Below are 22,596 nucleotides of genomic sequence, written 5' to 3' on the forward strand. Positions count from 1 at the left end.
AAACGTCGGCACGAAGGCCGACAACCACATTTCCAGCACGAAGGCCAACACATCAACAAATCCGGCACGAATGCCGACACATCAACAAATCTGGCACGAAGGCCATCACTAGGTTTGACACTAAGCATGAGCAAAGAAAGTAAAACATCCGTACTCATACTCACCGGAGTAGACTCTCGACGATATGGTGGTGGTGGTGCAAGCAGCCCTGCTGGGATCTCCCAACCTTGTTGCTGCCCAAGTTGTTGCACGAACTTGAGCAAACCATCTTGCTGGGCCTCCAAAGCTTGTACCCTCTGACGCTCGAACTCCCGCTCGGCCCGCTCAGCCTCCCACTCAGCCAGCAAACTCTTTTGCTGAGCCCGAAGTTGCTGTAGCCCGGCCTGCAACATTTGACCCCAATGTTTCAATAATGCAGAGCTAAGGAACGTAAAAGTGAAAGAACGACGAATGAAACTGGAATACTTACCTGGATTGAAGCCACCGCTGTCGGCCGTTGGCTTATGGGCACGCTAGAGCTCGTGCTCGCTGCTCGTAGGTGGTTGAGAGGAGGAGTACAGCCCATCTCGAGGATGCCGTCGCCCATGTAAAACCGCCCATGCTTCTTGCCTTACCCAATCCTCATCACTAGCTTAGGATCAAGGCACTCCTCGGTCCTCGGATCGTAGTCCGATCCGTGGACTAACCTTGACTTCTCCATGTACGAACTGAGGCGGGTGTGGACGCTGGAGTTGGTGTACGCCTCTGGGCCCGCATCCAGGTTGTACTCGATGTTGGACTTTGTCGGGCCCATGTGGGCCAGAGCATACGCCGTGAGTTGGCCAATTGGCTGGCCACCGTGTGCCGCCTCCGCATGGAAACTAACCCATCTATGTATCCGCGGGCTATCCAATTACACCTGGACAATCCGAAACAGATACGGTCATAGATATGCGGAGATCCGCATACCTCCAACCGTATCTGTTTCGGACGGGAGACGCCTAACTGGGCTACACCGATCTACGTACGACAACGGTAAGGAAAAGAGCTTAATTATACCTAGGGTGGCGGTGGAGAAAGGCTAGCGACACAGTGGCGAGTCAGCGCTGTGCAGGCAGGACCGTAGCGCCGACGAAGACAATCGGGGTCACCTAGGTGCTCCGATTCCCCTGCGACAGGTCCTGCTCTGCAAAAGAAGAAAAATAGCACTATAAGTACAAAATTTCGGCAGAACCTCCCCTGGACGGGGAGGTTTCGATAACCTACAAGAAAAACTGTCGGCACGATGGCCGACGTCCACATTTGGGGCACGATGGCCCACACATCCACAATTCCGGCACGAAGGCCGTCAACACATAAACGGCGCGATGGCCGACAACCAGAATGGGATGGTTCGTATACCTTGGGCGTTGGCGGGACGTGCACGCGGAGAAGAAGACGCCGACAACGGGACGGGACGTGGCGACGGAGGCACCTCCTCCCCTTCTCCTCCTCGGCCTCCTACTCCTCTCCTCGCCGGCCTCCTCCTCCTTCTTCCTCCTTCTCCTCCCCTTCCCCTTCTTCTTCTCCTTCTTCTTCCTCCTCTTCCCCTTCCTCCTCCTTCTTCTTCCTCCTTCCTCCTCCTTCCTCCACCTACCTCCTCCTTCTCTGCTCCCTGACCAGCGGCAGAAGGAAAGGCTAGACGAGGCAGAAGGAAAGGCACGGACAGATGGACATGGACAGACGGAGGGAAAGGCTGGACGGGGCCGGGGCCGGGGCTGGGAGCGCCAGGCGGCTTGCCTCGGGGCCGGCCGCAGGGGCCGGGGAGGGGGCGCGCCGGCGGGGCTGAGCCGTCGTCTCGGGCTGTGGGGGGGGGGCGCCGGCGGGGCCTGCGGGGGCTGCGGGGGCGCGCGGCGCGGGGGGCTAGCTGCGGCGACGGCGGGGGCTACGGGTGCGCGCGGCGTGGGGGGCGAGCTGCGGCGGTGGCGGGGGCTGCGGGGGCGCGGTGGCGCTGGGCCGACGAGCGGTGTGGCGGTGGCGCGGGCGCGGCGAGCGACAGCGGTGGAGGGGGCTAGCGGCGGCGGGGTAGCGCATACGGGCGGGCGGGCTGGCGGGCGGCGTGCGGGTGTGGGGTGGCCGAGTAGGTTTAGATAAGGCATGCTGGGCCTTTTTTTACGTCTTCCCTGAGTGCCCTGTCCTGGCACTCGGGAAAAGGCCTCTTCCCCGAGTGCTAGGGAAGGCGCTCGGAGAAGAAATTTTGTTTTTTTTGTTTTTTTTGCCTAATTTTTTTGTGAGGCCTTCCCACATTATTTAAAACTCCCTGTTCAAATTTGGGATAATTTTGACTTTTTTTGTTATATTTCGTTAGTTTTTTTCGTTTCGTTGAATTTTTTTGCATACTTCTAATTTGAACTGCAGGTGCATGAAATAATGGAATTTGGTGATTCAAAAAATTATATTAATGATATTTGGTGTATGTTGAGGCCTTATCCAGGAACTCGCATGAAATGTCGAGCATCTTGTTGATGTAACATGACCAACAACTTGCAGATGTCGAGAAAAATGTATTTAAATTATATAAAATCCGAACGAAGTCCGAAAATCACAAAACTTGTTTGGGCGTCGTGTTATCGCATGTAGAGGCTATGATAAAAAATTGAGAAGGTTTCGAGTAAGTTGCGACGTCGGATGTCTAAAACCCAGACATCTCCGCATGTGATCACTTGTATAGGCATGCGGAGATGTGTGTGTTTTAGGTATCCGACGTCGCAACTTGCTTGAAACCTTCTCGATTTTTTATCATAGCCTCTACATGCGATAACACGACACCCAGACAAGTTTCGTGATTTTCGGACTTCGTTCGGATTTTATATAATTTAAAAACACTTTTCCCGTAAGTTATTCGTCATGTTACGTCAATAAGATGCTCGACATTTCATGCGAGTTCCTGGATAAGGCCTCAACATACACCAAATATCATTAATATAATTTTTTGAATCACCAAATTCCATTATTTCATGCACCTGCAGTTCAAATTCGAAGTACGCAAAAAAAATTCAACGAAACGAAAAAAACTAACGAAATATAACAAAAAAAAGTCAAAATTGTCCCAAATTTGAACAGAGAGTTTTAAATAATGTGGGAAGGCCTCACAAAAAAATAAGGCAAAAAAAAAACAAAAAATCTTTCCCGAATGCCTTTCCTAGCACTCGGGGAAGGCAGCCTCTTCCCCGAGTGCCCTGTTCTAGCACTCGGGAAAGGGCCTCTTCCCTGAGTGCCAGGGAAGGCACTCGGAGAAGAATTTTTTTTTGTTAAGTTTTAACGGCGTGGGCGGGGTGGACCGTCAAGTAACATGTTTCTTTGCCGAGTGCCGATCTTTCCCGAGTATTGCACTTGTGAAAGAGGGCCTTTGCCGAGTGCCGCTCTTTATCGAGTGTCAGGATTTCTGCGGCACTCGGAAAAACCTCTCTTCCCCGAGTGCAATTCTTCCCCGAGTACAATACTCGGAGAAGATTCTCTTTCCTAAGTGTCTGATTTTTGACACTCGAAAAGCCAGCAACACTCGGAGAATTTTGCCTCTCCCGTAGCGACGGCGGCAGCAGTGTCGTCGCTACTACTCTCACCGTCCACGACATGCTCTACTTTTACTGCGACGCTCGCAGCGTGTACGAGCGGTTCATCGGCATGGGCAGCCACCCGGAACAGGCACGGAACGCCGTGGCGCTCCTGCTGTGGCTGGACCAGGCTTTCCACCAGGCGATGCCCATCCGCCGCCTGCCGACCCTGGACGCCACGGCCATCAGCATGGTGGCCAGGGAGGCCAACCGCATCCTGGACTGCCTGCGCGGCCTGCAGCAGCAGAGCCACCACCCCGTCGTGCTCCCGCCCATCCCCTTCATTTCCGCGCTCTGCCAGTGCCACGACGGCGGCATCGACACCGCCTTCTTAGCCTTCAACCAGGACCTCGTCGTGCGCGGCGGCCTGCAGCAGCAGAGCCACCACCCCGTCGTGCTCCCGCCCATCCCCTTCATTTCCGCGCTCTGCCAGTGCCACGACGGCGGCATCGACACCGCCTTCTTAGCCTTCAACCAGGACCTCGTCGTGCGCGGCGTCGCGGACATCCTCGACGGCGTCGGCGCCCTCATCTTCGACGACCGCCTCTACCGCCTGCTGCGCCGCTACCAGACGGGACTCGTCGGTCGCCTGTTGGAGCTCGAGGCGCCTTACACCTGCAGCCCCGTCACCGTGCCAGAGGACTGCCGCTCCATGTTCGTCACGTTCTCAAAGGGGCAGCCCCCCGTCGACCGTGAAGAGATATTCGACTACTTCAGACAGTAAGCTGCATTGCATGCATTCGGTGTTTATATATATCTTTATTTATTTATTTATCTCCTCGATCGATCGCCTTCATTGATTGATGCATGCAAATGCAAATGCTGAAATGCAGCAAGTGGGGCGACTGCATCGTCCGTGTTCTGATGGAGAAGACGACGAGGGGCACGCCGCCCATGTACGGCAGGATCATCTTCAAGAGCGAGGCATTCGTGAGCCTGGTGCTCAACGGCGAGCACACCGTCAAGATCACCATTGGCTACCGCCAGATCTGGCTCCGCAAGTACATCCCGCGCCCGCACACCATCAACAACCTGCAGTGACGACGATGCATATGATTGACTGATTGATGGATCGATCATCGATGAACCACCACCGCACATGTTTTAAGTAGCTACTCCCTCCGTCCCAGAATATCTGTCGCTTTCGCTTCCCGAGAAACAATTTTAACAAAATATATATTAAAAAATATTAATATTTATGATATATAATTGGTATTATCGGAAAGATCTTTGAATCTAGTTTTTTAATAAATTTATTTGGAGATACAAATGTTGCTAGTATTTTGTATAAATCGAGTCAAACTTGTGGCACAAAAACCGAAAACGACAAATAAATTGGGACAGAGGGAGTAGTGTACTAGCTAGCTACTAGCTAGTAGTAGCCATTCCTCTTACATTCCTTTCCATAAACTCTATATATATGTAATATGTATGCACAACTTCAACTCTATGTAATGTAATATGCATGCAATTTTCATTTTATTTGTTAAACAATTAAACAGAGATCGAACACCATGAGTCAAGATTATGTGAGGTTTGCAAGGGGCGATAATTAAATTTCTCAAACAACCTAATTAACCTCTAACTGAAGAAAATGATTTGGTGAGGTGACATTTTCATGGAAATATATATGGAATATAATTCCCAATACCCAAACAAACTACCTGGCACAACATTTCTCCTTCCAAGTAAAACATTTTTTTATCATGCTGTACATTTTTCTTGACTAGAAAATAATTGTTTTGTTCCACCTCAATCCACCATAGACCTTGTTTAGATGTCTATGTATCCACCTCAATCCATGTGTTAAAGTGGTTTGGCGTAGAATTTAAACTAAATTCCACGCCGAACCACTCGAACAGATATGGATTGAGGTGGATACATAGTCATCCAAACAAACCCTTTTGTACTACTAATACAACCTGTTGACAAAACTGCTATAAATGTAACAACTGGTGGTGACATTATAAGAGGGGGTGAATTATTATGCTTCTAAAAAATATTTGTTCTAAAACCAACACAAGATGGACCTATATCAATAATTTGTATCTAAATGTGTTATAGGTTTATCCGGTGTACCTGTCCTACTTCTCAAAAAGCCTTGCAACTAATTCCAATCCTAGAAACAACACATGGCAATTCTAGGAAGGTAATCACAAGAGCAACATTACAAGTAAGTACAAACAGAGTTCGAGAGAGTAGTTCACATACGAGGAAGATAACACAAACATGATTGGCACAAGGGATATCTAAAATGCCAACCCTAGTCCACATTGGAGTAGTGAGTAGTGACCGAGGCTATCTCTCTCCTTTGACATCCCACTACCGCTCATGGCACTTGATCGAGTTCAAGCTGAATGAACCACCCACACTCCACACACAAAGGTGTATGCCACCACTAGCCTCCCATCCATTGACATGTCATCTCGTCGTCTTTACTTCATATCTTAAGCTGCAAAGTCAAGGCTCTCCATGTCCTCATACAAGCATCTTGCGTTGTCGTCGCTCCACACACCAAGCTAGAGGATCAAGCTTGAGCCTCTATAAGGTTTCAAGGTGTCAATGAGCCTCAAAGGCTCCAAGGAGCTCGCAGTAGTACTTGGTGGGATCACTCCTTGATCCCTCCCTAGGTAGCAACACCCAACAATCACTCTCTAGGAAAAATGGCACTAATCATTCTCTACTCTTGTGTTAATTTTCTTGGAAGGTCATATTTAGCTCTTAGGTGGCTTGGATGTTTTCTCAAGTGTGTGGCTTGTTTTGAAGTCTTGCAACCTCAAATGACCGAGTGGGGTGTATTTATAGCCTCAACACCTCAAACTATTCGTTGTTACAACAGCTCAATTTTTCTGCGAATACAAGATGATGTGGCGAGAACGAACACAGTGCGCAATGGGACAGACCATATATATCGTTCACAACTCACAACTACCCGATAGAACTCCAGTTGTCGGCCACAGTACTGAACATCAACTTGTCCGATGCATATCTTCTTATTATCACCGGACCATCCTATATGTGCAACTTACCAACCGTGTCACTTTAAATCTTCTCTAGATCTATGACGTATTGCCTAGAGTCTAGGACCTTATTGTCACCAGACCATCCAGCATGTACAAAGCATCCGGCCCTTTGCATTGACTTGCAACTTCACCATCCTTTTGCTCCAGTGAAGCCTTTCACATGTACACCTTGACCATAGAACTATGTGCCATGTATAATATTCATGCAGTTCAACTTAGAAACACTCCGACGTACACAAGATCACCCAACGCGCGTACAAAGTCATTGTAACATGTATATAACACCTTTTTTATTGCTATGCGAATGGCTGTAAAAATACCAAAATTTTGAAATGTTTTGCTTGGTGCTTGAATTCATGTAGCAATAGGCCAAAATTAAGTCAAACTCTCGCCTCTCACCTCAAATTCAAGTTTAAATAGTGAACCTCATTCAGAACTTGGGCATGCATAATTTTGGTAATATATTTGGCAACATTTTGGACCTATTTGGCATGACTTCAGCTCCGACTCCGAAGCACCTTCTGCGGAGGAGCCATACCAAACACATTTTGATGAGCCGTTTTTGATAATAGTAGGGAGGCCGAAGCCATATCAAGAGAAGAAACCGAAGGCGTAAAAAAGTACGTGGCTCCTAGTGCCCCGGTTCCTCGAGGAGAACATTGAGGAGCCGTGCTAAGCTTGGGCCAAACCGTTAGAATGGGCCAAGCCTTTTTGGGTCCACCGCATCAACCTCCCTTCTTCCCCGCTGGCCAATCCGCCTCGCTGCAGTCTCTCTCCAACAACCGGCTGCAGTCTGTCCGACAACCGGCCGCCCACGGATGCAGGTTCAATAGAAGACAATCAAAAGGAAAATCAGATGGAGATATTGATTGTCCAGACTATTGGTTCCTTCTCTTATATTCATTTTCCTCCACTTCCTAGAAAAAAGAATCTTGCCACGAGAAACATATTGACAACATCAAAACAGCATAAAAATGACAGCACAAGATCCACCTGATCTTTTGTGTGACAATTCACAAATAATGTCTTGTTACATATATGCATGATACAACCTCAAATCCTTGCTACAAAAGTATTTATGTTGATCCATTGACATGCAAGCATTGACATCACACAAACTCTTTATTATACATCAACTTGACTAATTTGCCGGGCAAAATTTTTGTCTTGTATGGCTCATAGCGTGAGCACATGAGTAATGGGGTGGTTCGTTTACTGTACAAATATATGTAGAAGTAACTAAATTTGGATTGCAGGAACAGCTGTATCATGTGCGCTCATGTGTAGTTCTGGATTATCTTTGACAGAGATGAGTATGTCCCCACACACGCGCAGCAAACCCCGACCACGATGATGAACGAGCACGCTGCTACCTGTGAATCCAAATAGATCCCATTAGTTGCATTAGCATGCATTTTCTTTTTCTCGACAAAACGTAAGGGACTCAGATTACAGAGTCTTAGTTCTACCATGTTTCAAAGCAAATCATATTCATCTTTTCTTCATCATCTTTATGCTATTTGCCCATTTCACTTAGGATACAGATATTTCTGCTCATTTGTTCATGAAACAATGCAAAGCTAGTAAATATTATAAATATTATTTACATATATTCATACCTGGTGCCAGCTCACTTTTCTCCTCAGGATTGCTAAAAAGCACGCACAAGGTAGAATATAGGTCTACAATGAAAACATGCTTTAGCCTCACAGATTGATATAAGGATTGAACATCTGATGAGGTGAACACAGATCCTTACCACAAGCATCGTGAGTAAAGAACCAACCAAGGCCATCACAAGTCCTGTCAAAGCTCAAAAACAGATTGGTGGATCGTGTCATGATTGGGCCTTATGATACTAGTACCAAATATGCTCATAAACTTACCAAAGAAGGGTACAGATAGAGCAATGAGGAGGGTTGACACCACCAAGGCTGATCTAAGCATGACTATGTTTGAGTACTTCTGTTGATTTGGTGGCAGCAACTCCTCCAAACTCATAGCCAGTGGGGTTATGGTTAATGCATATGTGATTATTCGTTAAGGACATAACAAGTTTGAGAATGTCATAAGTATCATGAAGATAAAGAACTATCTAGCCAAATATAGCTGCATAAAAGAATGCTCTGAAATCTATTGAGCAAATAGCTACAGAAACACACTTCCTCTGCTCCATTTTGAGACTAGACCACTTTCAAGAAAAAGAATGGCACCCGTTCAAGAAAAAAATAGAGACAATATTAGCACACCAAGGATATTTGGTTATTGGATTTGCCACCTGCAATAAAAAATGAGAGGTGATATTATTGACACGGTTCAGCATGAAGAAATCAAAATAACTGTGGATGAGAACTGCTCATCAGATAAAAGGACCTAACATCCTCGCCAAAAAATAAGAGAAAAGATCCTAATAAGACTGGTGTCGGCAAATTTTATTGTGGCATAAAAGAGACAAACACACACCCTACACCATATGATTATCCCATGCACTAAACAAACCAAAAGTTCAGGTGTCTTGACTTCTTAGAAATGGAATTTCAAATGGTTTAGGCAGCAACAATTACCGTGGTCCAAACTGCAATCTTTGAAACCACTAAATTCTCTGGTAAGTTCAGTGTGAACTGAGACTGTGTGGCTTCACCAAACATTTTGTATCCCATCACTGCTGCACCAGCAAATAAAATGGTAGACAGCCCAATGCTGACAAGAAAAAACAAATTTGAGTGCTGCATTTCAGGGGGGGGGGGGGGGGGGGGGGGGGGGGGGGGGGGGGGGGGGGGGGGGGGGGGGGGGGGAAATATGGAATGTGGATAAGCTGATTACCAAGTAAAAAGGATTGAAGGGAACTGATTACGATTCTTCAGAGAAGAGTAGATGTTTGGAAACACCCCATGCCCTGAGTAGCAATAACCATACAATCCAATTGCAATAGGGATTCCAGGGAGGTTCAGCGCAGTTCCTTTGTTCTCAAAGCCAACATTATCAACAACACCTACCCAGAATAGGCAGATTACTCCAAGGATTGATGCAATGACACCTCCAGCTACAAACACATCAACTTAGTGAGAAACCATGAGTGGTACACCAAGAGGGAAGAGCGTACGTCAGAAATAAATGAAGAGAATACACACTGACTGTGTGGCAAAGCATTGTCAAACAAAAATGCAAAGCAACAGGTAAATGGAGACCTGAAGGTAGCTCAGGCAGCTAAGGTCACGGAGCCAAGTGGTCGGCATGACTATGATGGTAGTCAAGATTGCGAAAAGTACATGGGAGTTCACTGTCAAGCTCCCAATGGTCAGGTGTGCATTGGGGAATAATTTTGATAAATTGTCACCTTCCAATATCAGATACTCGATGCAACAGGCCTGCACAGCAGATTAGGACTGTTACTCTTCAGAAAGAAATAATGTTATTTTTAGTTTTATTAACCTCATAAGACCCTAAACAAGAAGGGCAGGCCTGGTGCAGTGGTGAGAGCTGTCTCACTGAGTCACCAGGTCGTGGGTTCGAAGCAGCCTCTCCGCAGATTTGCGGGGATAAGGCTTGCTTCGGTTTTTCCCTTCCCCAGACCCCACTCATTTGGGAGCCTCCGGCACTGGGTCTGCCTTTTTTTTAACCTCATAAGACCCTAAACCTGCTCTGTGTATTCTATTTTTCTGATGAAAGAATGACAGGTTTAAGGCGTGTGAAGTCCACTGCGCCCTTCAGACACTGGCCCCAACTTATGTCACTTCTACTTTGCATGATCTTACAATTGTCTAGGAGGTTGATATTATTTTGGTTCTTGTCTAACCCTAGCAATTTCAACTTGAATTATCACTGCATAAATTATTTTGGTTGTCTTACAATTATTTTGGTTCCAACTTGAATTATCCCAACTTATGATTAGCATGCTTGTGACTAATGATCTCATCCTCATGTTAAACCAGAGCTGATGTTTTGTTTCTTGTGAAGGGACTTCTTTCTTTATTTTTCTTTGACTAAAAAATACCATTATAGCTGAGCTTGTTGTGTAGTTACCATAGTGTTGATAGCTATGTTTTTTTCCTTCTGCTTATGTATAGAATATGCAAGTTGTTGGTGCAGATCGTTTTGTTTCACTACTTGGAACACCTAATTTTGATTGAGATAGATGGTTAGTAATAAACACTTACATATAGTTCCACATACAGTATTATCTGCAACAAGGAAACCACAAACAAGGAAAAAGGTAAGTTAGCACAAAAGCATTCCTTCATTCACATCATATTGAAAATGTGCAGAAATTGAATCAGTTATTTATAAGATTACATACCGAGATGGCTATACGACCGGTGGTTCCGAAGGCAGCATGGCCAATATCTGGGTATGTCTCAAGGCCCTCCTTGCTGTCCAGGCAACGGCGCAGGAGCACACCAGTATACCATGCTAGAATTGCAAATAAACAGAGTATCACCAGTCCAAGCCAGCCCCCTTGTTTGATGGCATAAGGCGTTGATAAGATTCCCACACCACATAGAACATTTATTCCTGCATAAAAGCATAGTACAAGCTCAATGGGGAAACAAGAAAGTTCTCATTAAAAGTTGCAGGACCTATCTATGGTGCAAAATCTATTACACCATTCAGGTTAAATATGCATTTATTACCAAATTTCAAACAACAACAAAACCATCGTGTCCCAAGCAAGTTGGGGTAGGCTAGAGATGAAACCCAACATGAGCCATCGCTAGAAACAAACAACTAAATAAAATATAATATATAAAATGTAAAATGACATTATTGATAAAAAGCCATCCAAAGTATAAAGCTAGACCTTCCAAATAAAAGTTAAGCTGCTTATGACATTTCTGATCTATAACTTTAATAAATTATACATACCAAAACTTCAAAATAGTGACTCCACAGGTATAAGGGATAACTATGGTGATAGATCGATGACCTACAAATTTTGTTTAGAGATAATTGCATGGTTGCCCACGCTACGCTTTGAGGCCCAACTATGAGTTTGTCCTATTTTTTCACTTTGCAGTTTGCACCATTGTCTCTAGTCATTTGGAAACAGTAGGCGCAAGGGTGCAAGGTGAAAAAAGAAGGCAAACTCATAAATAGGCCCCAAGATAATCAGCCTGTTCGCTGGTTGGTTTCTGGACTGATAAGTCCGGCTGGTGCTGGTTTGTTGTGAGAGGAAAATACTGTACCATGGCTGATAAGCCCTGGCTGAAACCAACAAGCGAACAGAGGTTTGTCCTTGAGCAAAAGTACAGCTTGCAGATCTATTTTGTGGGACCACTGCCACACATGGTTGTGCTGACTGATCAAGCATGCAAAGTCACTTTCATATGCAGAACAAGGGGAAAAGAAGTAGAATGTTGAATTGGTGCAATAATCAGGAGAATAGCGTGTACTGAAGAAAACATAATTGACAATTATCTTTTTTTCCTTTTTGAGGGGAAATAATTGGCAACTCTGGATGCTTTCTACTTATTAAAACCAAGAACCACTTAGCTAAGTAAAGCTGATGCAAACATTCGCTGAAGTAAGCAATGGTTTGGTTCATGCATCAATGCTTAAGCCAGCATTCAACAATGGCACATGTCACAAGAATAATTCAATGACATCGATGATTGAGGGCCCTATCTATCATGCTGGGTTGAGAAGGCAAGAAAAATAGCTTGAGGAGAGGCAGACATGTATGCAGCCAGACATGTATCACAAACATCAGAAATCAGTTGTAGGTGCTTACCGTTCACAACCGCCTGGGTGTAAGAGCATTTATGATAGGGAGAGACCCCATGAGCAACTGGCACTGGCTTTTGATCCTCAGGAATCTGTTGCAAAGACGGTTTTCTCGAAGGCAGAAGGTACTGCAAACTCTTTCTTTCTTCATGCTGCCGCTGCTGAAGGTCATCACTTGTAGTGGGGCGAAGAAGTGGCTTAACAAGATTAGAGATGATTTCAGGGGTTTTACCCCGAAAAGAATTGGTGATGAAAGAGTTGGATAATCTGCTTAGAGTTGGGGTCCCCAAGAAGCTCAGATTTGGTGACTGCACGCTACTAAGAATGTTGATGGATTGCCTGTACAGTAAAAGAAGCGAGAGAAATATATGTGATTTATGTGAGTTAAAGAGAGCTCTAAAGAAAATCATGTAACTACTACTTCGGTCATTCTTGTGATGGATCTTGTAAAAAAAATGGATCACGGATAGAGAAGCAGATAATAGACACAAACGGAATGTTGCCGTGCGTGTTGGTGATCCAGTATGCATGTATGAGCAATCGATATATATGGAAGTTCAGTTCATCTGGATCTCTAATCTGTGGAGTAAACTCGTCCTGCCCTGCCCATGCCTTAGCATTGCCATGGGTGACAGAAACTACAAACTATTGTGATAGATTTTCTTTTTGGTACCATGATAACACAAAAGAGGTCAACTATTTTATTTTGTATAAGAATCTGATTGTGCCTGCGTGTTCAGAGAAGAAGGAAAAAAAAAGAATCTGATTTTGCTGGTGGAACACTTATTTTTCTTCTAGTTTCAGAATTCCATTTTATTTTTAAATTTTTGAAAACGAACAAAACTATGTACATCTTTGGAAAAGGTCATGAGGACAGAATGTTTTGAAAATGAAGATGTAACAGGTGTCTGCATGTGTTGTGCTGAGGTGGATTATCTAATCTGGCTACTATGACAGTGGACTGAGCTGATACCTGGTGAAGGCTCAATGGACCGGATACGAAAATGAAATGGAATTCAGTGTTGCTGTATCGGGATTCATGGTGGGCGGTGGGTCAAATAAATGGAAAGCGGAATGTATAAAATGTAATGGCAAATGGCAAGGAAGAGATTGACCTGTAGCTCTGTGGCCATTGCTGGGTGTAGGAGGAGGCGGTGGCCTGTGCGTGACCGCGCGGGGTGGCGCAGGAGGACGAGGAGGAGCCGGACTCGGAGTCGGATCCTGAGCCGGAGCCCTCCTCGTGGCGGCGGCGTCTTCTGCTGCCGGCGGCGGCGGATGGCTGGTATTGGGGACGGTCGTCGTCGTCGCTCTCGATGATGAGGCTGCGCTCAGACACGGAGCTCCTCATCTTGGGGACTCAATCTGTCTGCTCAACTCCACGGCTGCTGCTCTCTGCTTCCCCTTGCTCTTTCTCCCCTTCCTCCCCCCCCCCCCCCCCCCCCCCCCCCCCCCCCCCCCCCCCCCCCCCTCTCAGGCCTCAGTCCCTCTCTCCCTCGGACCTGATGAAAAGGAGCCTGCTTTTCTGCCTGGGCAACACCACTCCTGACTCCTCCACTCCACGCCAGCAGTTCAGCAGTCCAACTCCCAGCTCCAGCTCCAGCTCCGAGTTATTCGCTGGTTGGTCGTTCTCTTATATACACTACCCATATATATTATATATATTATATATAATAAAATGCAGTAAGAAGACAAGAACACAAGGGCCACCTCACCACCCACTTGGGCACTTGGCCACCCCACCATGGCAACATGTAGATACAGTTCTGCTGCATTTTAGTAGCAAGGAGGGAGGGAGGCAGGCAGGACAGAGACACGATCTCATCTCAACATCTTCTCATCATGCATCATCTGATTGAGACGTATTCTTAATTATTCAGTTATTCTGATCTGATCCCATCCCTTCCACTGAGTGGAGATTGGATCTGAAATCTCAAGCCAAGGCAACGCCTGGATGGATGTCAGATTCAGATTTGCTTTGCTTCTTCTAGCCTAGTACATAGATTATTAATTCATAGGAGTAATTATTATTAAACTGGTGATGATGATACTGAGTGCAAATTTGCTTCCTCGATCGATTCCTTGACTTGCTTGCCATCGCCCATCGCTGGCTTAGCAAAATGGCAAATATGCACATGGTTGGCATACAGTGCTGTGTGCCTGTCATTCAGTCACTCTGTCTCTCTCACACTCGCTCTTACTCTTTACTGTGGCTGCTTCCTGACTTGTGCTCCCGCCCGGTCCATCCTAGATAGATTTCACACCTAGGCCGCAGTCCAACGTACATTTTCGGTGCATATGCCATGTGTGTTTGGAATTAGGTGCACAATCAGTTAACACATGCTTTGATCATGTCACAGGCATACACAAGGTGTTGGTTCTTGTAGGCCATTCTGGTATTCATTTTTACAGGATGAAAATCTGGACAAGTCATTTCCTTGGGTGATCAGATCGACTGAACAACAACCAACTTACCAACATCGTGGTTGGATTGAACAAATGGAAACGCAATTCTAGTTTGGAAATGAAGAGGCCTAATGCAGGCTTAGAGCAACTCCACCAAATTAACAAAAAAAAGATCCATTTCCCCCTATATTTAGTAATAAAGGGGATTTTATAGGAAAAAAAGAGTTCTAGCAGATACCCTTTCCACCTTCTCCTCAATGTCTCATTCAACGCCTAAAAGAGCCTTCACGTTAGTTCTCGTGAGACGCACTAGGAGAAATATAAATCCTATAAATTCTCACAAAATTTAGAAACACTAGCCAGCTAAACTCTGATAATCATTGACAATAATAGACACCGGATCTATTATCCTTTATAAAAAAAATACCTTGCATTTGTTATTATGAAGAATCAAACAAAGTAAACCCCCTCCTCCACCCCTAAACTTTTTTAAGGGATGGGGTTATAATAACCTTATGGGAGAATATAAAATAATAAAAAGATCTTAACAAGAGGGACTTCATGACCTAGAGTAGTTACAAGAGGATGGCCCTTTGAGTAGTTATATTATGGAAAGAGAGGTGAACCAACAAGTTGGATTGATGAAAATTTTGGAGCACAAGTGAGTTGTATTGGTTTAGGAGAATCAATGAATAAACATGTCTTTTGAAAGGACACATAGCAATGCAGAATCCTTCCATAGAGTAGCTAGGTAATCTCTATCTAGGCCTTGTTTAGATGCCATCCAAATTCCAAGTTTTTTCACTCTCTCTCCATCACATCAATTTTTAGCCGTTTGCATGGAGTATTAAATGTAGGTAAAAAAATAACTAATTAGAGCAAGTATAATAGCAGGCTGTAAGCCGACTAAATGCTGAGGTGGAGGAGAGGGGAGGAGAGAGAGGAGAAGCGGGCTGTAAGCTTACAGTCGGCTTGGGCACAAGAACCAAGAAAGTCTATGAGAGAGACAAGTGGGCCATGTATTAACTGTAAAAAGCCAACTACTATATGAGTGAGCTGAGAGAAGGCTGCAAGGAACCTTACAGTCAGCAAGCCGGCTATATTATTAGCCTTGCTCTTACACAGTTTAGTTGGAAATCACGAGATGAATCTTTTGAGCCTAGTTGATCCACGACAATATTTGTCAAATAAAACGAAAGTGATACTATTTATCGGGTTCACTTTTTTTTTTTCAAGTGAACGAGGCCCTACTCCTAAAAAGATACTCCCCGTGGTGAAGCCACTAGGCAGGCGCACACCTCCGTAACTCCCTGTTTGCGCCGACATGTGGGACCACGCGCTCGACCCCGCGACTCCTCTCAGCGCGACCGCGTCTCTTTCTCCTCCCAGCTCCCACACGCCTCCGTCCTCCCAAGCGCACCGCCGAAGCAGGCTCCACTCTGCCGCCTCGACGCAAGGGCGCCTGCGCCCCACTCCGCCGCCTCGACGCCGCAAGCCGGCTCCACTCTGCCGCCTCCACCACCGCGAGCGCCCTTGCGGTCCACTCCGCCGCCGCGCCGCGCCGTCTTCGCCCGACCACGACGCCGTCGCCCCGCCACAACCTTCCCTGCTCGCCCCGCCACAAACTCCAACTTGCCTCCGCCGTTCAAAATGGCCTCCTTCTGCTGGCCGCTCGCCTCCCCGACGGGCAGCTGCTCGGCTGCTCCCCTCCCTGCTCCCGCCGGCGGCTCCCCTCCCCGTCGGGCAGTTGGTCGCGGGTCCTCTGCTCCCACCGGCTGATCCCCTCCTGCCGAGCGGGTGCTCCTGCAGGTAAGCACTTGGATCTGCCCTCCTCTGCTCGGCTGCTCCTCTGCCCACTGCGTCCTCCCTACCTGTAATCTCCTGCTGGCTACTGTATTAATGTATTAGCCCTGCTGTTGTATTAGCCTGCCTCCTCTGCTCACTGAACTCTGAGATTCGAATGTCTGCTGATTGCCTGAATGTATTAGATGATTGCCTGAATGTACAGCTTAGCTGATTGCCTAAATGCCTGCTGTAATGGTAATATTGCTGTCACTTGGTATATGCTTGTCAGTAACAACTTGATGAAGAAAACATATCCTCTGGTTTTGTTGCCAGCAATAAGGCTAAAAGATTCCAACCAGCACCCCACTGCCTATCTAGCATCTAAGGGCGCGTTTAGTTCCGAAATTTTTTGGCTTTTGGTTACTGTAGCACTTTCGTTTGTATTTGGCAAAAATTGTCCAATTATGGACTATTTAGGCTTAAAAGATTCGTATCGCCAATTACAGGCAAATTGTGCAATTAGTTATTCTTTTTACCTACATTTAATGCTCCATGCATGTGCCGCAAGATTTGATGTGACGGGGAATCTTGAAAATTTTTGGTTTTTAGGTGGGATCTAAACAGGGCCTAAGTACCGGTAATAAAAGACGATCAGATTACTTGAAGAAATGGTATACCAATAAATTACAGGACTTGCACTTTTGCAGTAACTGTTCTTTTCATTTGTTTTTTTTTATAAACTGCATCCTGTAGGGATATGCATTCCTGTCTTCAACTTCTGCTGTACTAAATTTTATCTGATGAAGCAATGTATATATTGCAGCCTGTAGGGTTTTGCTTATTCTCAAGCATTACAAACACATGGAAGATATTGGGATTTTCAGGGAGAAGCTGGTAGTAATGTCATGTTAGATGATCGTGTAGAGAATTAGGAGAACACCTGTTATGTGGCCAGTTGGGATGGTGATGAGAGGGCGTGCTACAGTGCCATGGAGCCCCAGTGTCCGCGGGTACTGTTCACAGCGGCGGTGGCGGCGGCTAGGGCTAGGGGCGCAGGGGGAGGCCGGCCGCGGGGCTTCGCCCACGGCCGGCAAGAGAGAAGGGATTTCCTTCTAATCTCTTGCTTGATTATAGATTGATACATCTCCTCTCATTATATAGAGAGGTCTAACTTGGCCCCTAAGCAAGCGACTAATTAACCCTAATGGGCTAAGGCCCAATAGGCCCTTGACTCCTCTAACACTACACCCCACCTGGACATGCAGCTCGTCCTCGAGCTGCAATCTAACGATGACACTAACGATGCCTCCACTAGACACATACCAAACACCTAAAAATAAGCCTTTTACATCTCAGCTTATTTTATTGACCTGAAGAAGACTACGACTCTTTATTTTTGCCTCCTGAAGATACGGCAGGCACCCTCCGCTTGCTGGACCAGCACGTGTGTAGCCACCTGGATCCCATGGAGACCATCGGAACGAGAGGGGTGCACGGGTATGGCCACCTAGAATTAGTGGCAACAGCAACCAGCGGAGACGTGCTCGTGGCGGACGGTGGCGGAATGCGATGGCGCTAGGCAGTGCGTCCTCGCCGGTGACAAGGAGGGAAGCTGCTCCCATATCGCCGGTGCCGCAGAGTTGGAGTTCGCCGCCCACGAAAAAAACACCATGCTTGCGCCTGAAGACAACAGCAGGTCGGCGCGGTTGCTGGTAGCCGTCCGACCAGGCGAGGTCGACCGACCATGCTAGGTTACGCTCCCCTATGCTGAGGTCGACCGCCGCCAAGGTCGCCTCGTGCATAGGTGAGCGCATCTTCTGCAGCCGCCGGCGCGCTAGGAGGCCACGCGCCGCAGCCTGCAGCCGCACCGCCGCAAACACCTTGCAGGCACTTGCCCGCGCAATCGCCTTCCTCTCCGTGAGCTGCAAGGCTGCTGCTAGAGGGACGACTGGCCGCCGCCGCTTGAAGATGGGGTGTTGTCGTCCCTGCCGGCGCGCTAGGAGGCAATACGCCACCGCCTGCAGCTGCGCCGCCGATGCCTGGATGTCATCCACGCCCCTGTAGAAGACGCCATCGCTGTCATGCTGTGGCGGCACGGGACTGGGGGTGGTGAACGACGGGATCAATGAAGGAGAGGTGGAAAGCAGCGCGGGACTGCTGCTCGGCACCCACGCCGGCTGTGCGCCAATGTTATGGACGAGGGTCGCGAGGACGTCCATCTGGCGCTACAGGTGGTCGAAGGTCGCCATCCACTCATCGAAGGCGCCTGTGGAAGGTGCAGGCTGCTGCGCAGGCAAGGGCGCCACAGTGGCTGTGGCGGTGGTGAACACGGGCGGAGCTGCGGAGGACAGGGCCGGCGGTGCTGCGGAGAACAGGGCCATCGCAGCCCAAGGATGTGTGCCGAGCGGCGTGGAGATGGGCACGGCGGCGTAGGATCCGGCCGGCGGCGCTGCGGAGAACAGGGCTGGCGCAGCCCAGGGATGTGCGCCGAGCGGTGTGGAGAAGGGCACAGCGGCGTAGGATCCAGCCATGGTCTCTGATACCAGATGTTATGTGGCCAGTTGGGATGGAGATGAGAGGGCGTGCTACAGTGCCGTGGAGCTACAGTGTCCGCGGGTATTGTTCACAGCGGCGGTGGCGGCGGCCAGGGCTAGGGGCGCAGGGGGAGGCCGGCCGCGGGGCTTCGCCCACGGCCGGCAAGAGAGAAGGGATTTCCTTCTAATCTCTTGCTTGATTATAGATTGATACATCTCCTCTCATTATATAGAGAGGTCTGACTTGGCCCCTAAGCAAGCGACTAATTAACCCTAATGAGCGGGGGGGTGACTTTCATATATATAGTCAGGATCAACTTGGGGTATAAGTAATATGATATACATGTGTTAGACTATACATATCTCTAATACCCGCCCACAGTCACAGCGGGAGGGAACTGGACGCAGAGACTGGACCTAAAGTCATTAAACAACTGTACAGGCAGTCCCTTAGTCATAATGTTCGCGAACTGATGAGCTGAGGGAACATGTAGCACTCTGAACTGCCCCAAAGCCACCTTCTCACGAACAAAGTGAATGCCAATCTCAATATGCTTCGTGCGATGATGATGAACTGGATTGGCAGTCATGTAGACCGTACTGACATTGTCGCAATAGACAATGGTCGCTAAAGGGATCGGGATATGAAGTTCCTCAAGCAGCTGGCGCAACCAACAACACTCAGCAACTGCGTGAGCAACAGCTCGGTACTCCGCCTCTGCACTGGACCGAGACATAGTGGTCTGCCGTTTTGAAGACCCGGAAACCAGGTTGTCTCCAAGGAAGATGCAGTAGCCTGATGTAGAGCGTCGAGAGTCTGGACATCCAGCCTAGTCGGCGTCGGAGTATGCCGTGATGGATGACACGCTGCCAATGCCGAGGTGCAGACCGGCATCGAGAGTGCCCTTGACATAACGCAGAATGCGTTTGATCAAAGCAAGATGCGGCTCCCGCGGGTCGTGCATGAAGAGGCAGACTTGCTGAACGGCGTAGGCAATGTCCGGCCGAGTCAGCGTGAGGTACTGCAAGGCGCCAGCAGGACTCCGGTAGTCTGAAGGGCTAGCAACTGGAGCTCCATCGGTGGCAGACAGCTTGTACTTGGAGTCAACCGGTTTCGCCATGGGGTGACACTCGGCCATGCTGGCCCGCTGAAGAAGGTCGACGACATACTGTCTCTGGGACAAGTGGAGGCCGTCAGAGGACCGAGGGACGGAGATGCCGAGGAAGTGGTGTAGGGCCCCAAGGTGTGTCATGGCGAACTCAGAGCTGAGACTGGCGATGATGCGCCTCAGGAGATCCAAAGAGGATGCTGTGAGGATGATGTCGTCGACGTACAGTAGCAAGTATGCCATCTCCACTCCATCTTTGAAGATGAACAGAGATGCATCAGACTTCGCCGCAGTGAAATCGTGCTTGCAGACGTAGGTGGCAAGCCGTTGATGCCACGCATGAGGAGCCTGCTTGAGGAGCCTGCTTGAGGCCATACAGTGATTTCTGCAACAGACAGACATAATGAGGTGTCGACGGGTCGACGAAACCAGCAGGCTGATGGGCGTAGACGGTCTCCTCAAGGTCACCATGAAGAAAAGCATTCTTCACATCGAGCTGATGAATCGGCCAGGAGCATGAAGCAGCAATGCTGAGCACCGTCCGGATGGTAGCAGGCTTGACGACCGGACTGAAGGTCTCATCATAGTCGACACCATGCTGCTGGGAGAAGCCATGGACAACCCAGCGAGCTTTGTGGCGTGCAAGCGACCCGTCTGCATGATATTTTGCTTGAAGAGCCATTTGCCTGTCACAATGTTGGCACCTGGTGGTCGAGGGACGAGGCGCCATGTGTTGTTGTCGAGAAGAGCCTGATACTCATCTGCCATCGCAGCACGCCAGTTGGGATCAGCCAACACTGCGATAATTAGCGGGCAGCAGAGAGGTCGACGTTGCAGACAAGCCCTTGTAGTTGACAGGTGGCACAGCACCTGTTTCACCTCACACCTAATTAGGGGGGGTGACTTTCATATATATAGTCAAGATCAACTTGGTGTACAAGTAACATGATATACATGTGTTAGACTATACATATCTCTAATAGATCGGCTTTGGTACACAAAACTACTACATGATATACTGGAGCTTCCAACCTTACAATTTCCCCCTAACTGTCCGTCAACTCCAAGCATCACTAAGGATGAATCAACCGATGCCCAGAGAATGTTTCAACATGGGTGTGCGGCTTCTTGCATACAGTGAGAATAAAAGGTTGACAAGTGCTAATGTGATGGTTTCAAAGCATTACATGGACCTGAGAGTCTGTGTGAGTAAACTGTTTTCTTAAGTATACTCTTGTGCATTTTCTTAAGTATTATATCCATAGTAAGAAGTCTTTCTCACGTTTCTAAACATATTTGTTTTCAGTAGACTACGTACGAATTTGCGCAAAGGACACGGTCAGAGAAGCTTAATGTTCAAGAGTTGGCTAAATCATTTGAAACTTGGCCATATATTAAATATGATGCCCCACGTTGCAGATTTGTAAGGATATTTCTCTATGATTATTGTGAGCCCTTTTTTGAAATTCTAATTCCTATCATTCTGCAGCTTCTTATGCCATGGGCAAGAGGAAGCATTAACCTTTTTTGTGTTCGACCGTGAGGAAAAAACTCTAATTGTGCTTGATCCTACTCCTATTCCTGATTGGTGTAAAGATATGCCATACAAGCGTTATGTGCATAGAATTATCAATGTTTCCAACAGTTATAGACTTGCAATGGGAGTGCAAGCCCCTGAACGTGCTGTCGATGTCTTTGCGTGGAAACATATACTCCCAAGTGGCATTCCAGTCATAGAAGATAGATAACTTCATTTGAACAACATTTTATTATGCTATATATAGAAATGGACCGTTAAGGGTTAAATAGTTGACCATTTATTATGCTATAGGAATTTAAATGCCTTCATCGTTCTGCAATTCATGTCCGCATGGAACAATGAGAACTTCCAGTCTCTTCGGTGAGCACAACACTTTATGTTTGTGGTCATCTCTCTCTCTCTCTCTCTCTCTCTATATATATATATATATATATATATATATATATATATATATATATATATATAATTCCACTTATTTATGTTTGTCTTGTGCACAGGATGGCCAAAGACTACGGAAGAACTTTGTGATCGACCTATTGGCGTACGATGGGAATTCACGGCGGTGTATCATTCCTGTATTCCTACGAGAATATCTTAGCCGCATCACCGGCAAAAGACAATGAAAGAGATAGTTGTGGAGGACTTATCTATCATGCACTTATTTTGACATTGTTACTAAAGTTGACGTACGCTTATTTATTTGAATGTGGCTCGAAACTATATGTTGCTAAGCCAAGTTAAAATCTATTTGTCTTGATTTTGACCCACTTTTTTTTATTCTCTTACTGCGCTGAAAATTTGAGACTCCTAACCCGCTATTTTTTCTTACCTTTATTGCGTTGAATTGCATTTGAAATTTTAAGATCCCGTGGCAACGCACGGGCATATGCTAGTGGAAAAAAAAGAAAC

General features: G+C 47.1%; 2 protein-coding genes and 1 pseudogene across 2 annotated transcripts; 1 reads left to right on the forward strand and 2 right to left on the reverse strand.

Annotated features, from left to right (window-relative positions):
* Window positions 1-7,684: 7,684 nt before the first annotated feature.
* On the reverse strand, window positions 7,685-13,735 carry LOC136462416 (amino acid transporter AVT1C-like). Its single transcript, XM_066461518.1, has 13 exons — window positions 13,432-13,735; window positions 12,324-12,655; window positions 10,893-11,107; window positions 10,753-10,776; window positions 9,784-9,963; window position 9,725; window positions 9,419-9,638; window positions 9,160-9,295; window positions 8,850-8,873; window positions 8,482-8,620; window positions 8,355-8,398; window positions 8,215-8,277; window positions 7,685-7,968 (listed from the first exon to the last, which is right to left on the reverse strand). Exons 1-13 carry the CDS (start codon window positions 13,662-13,664, stop codon window positions 7,873-7,875), a joined length of 1,707 nt encoding a protein of 568 aa, XP_066317615.1. The 5' UTR covers window positions 13,665-13,735; the 3' UTR covers window positions 7,685-7,872.
* A 2,308-nt stretch (window positions 13,736-16,043) lies between these two features.
* Window positions 16,044-22,444, forward strand: LOC136466454 (CASP-like protein 4A2). Its single transcript, XM_066464865.1, has 3 exons — window positions 16,044-16,528; window positions 21,979-22,047; window positions 22,185-22,444. Exons 1-3 carry the CDS (start codon window positions 16,044-16,046, stop codon window positions 22,213-22,215), a joined length of 585 nt encoding a protein of 194 aa, XP_066320962.1. The 3' UTR covers window positions 22,216-22,444.
* LOC136466453 (uncharacterized) lies at window positions 17,332-21,446 on the reverse strand (annotated as a pseudogene).
* Window positions 22,445-22,596: the final 152 nt, after the last annotated feature.

This window comes from Miscanthus floridulus, chromosome 7 (genome assembly GCF_019320115.1).
Source record: "Miscanthus floridulus cultivar M001 chromosome 7, ASM1932011v1, whole genome shotgun sequence".
In the NCBI taxonomy this organism is placed as follows: domain Eukaryota; kingdom Viridiplantae; phylum Streptophyta; class Magnoliopsida; order Poales; family Poaceae; genus Miscanthus; species Miscanthus floridulus.

Bases quoted from the DNA above. Each gene is read 5' to 3' on its own strand.
- LOC136466454 (XM_066464865.1), top strand. From the start codon at position 16,044: ATGTGGGACCACGCGCTCGACCCCGCGACTCCTCTCAGCGCGACCGCG. The intron at 16,529-21,978 runs GTAAGCACTTGG...ATTATGCTATAG, and splicing joins CCGAGCGGGTGCTCCTGCAG to GAATTTAAATGCCTTCATCG. The intron at 22,048-22,184 runs GTGAGCACAACA...TCTTGTGCACAG, and splicing joins GAGAACTTCCAGTCTCTTCG to GATGGCCAAAGACTACGGAA.
- LOC136462416 (XM_066461518.1), bottom strand. From the start codon at position 13,664: ATGAGGAGCTCCGTGTCTGAGCGCAGCCTCATCATCGAGAGCGACGAC. The intron at 9,964-10,752 runs GTAAGTGTTTAT...TCTGCTGTGCAG, and splicing joins TACTGTATGTGGAACTATAT to GCCTGTTGCATCGAGTATCT. The intron at 8,621-8,849 runs CCTTGGTGTGCT...ATAATCACATAT, and splicing joins CAAATCCAATAACCAAATAT to GCATTAACCATAACCCCACT.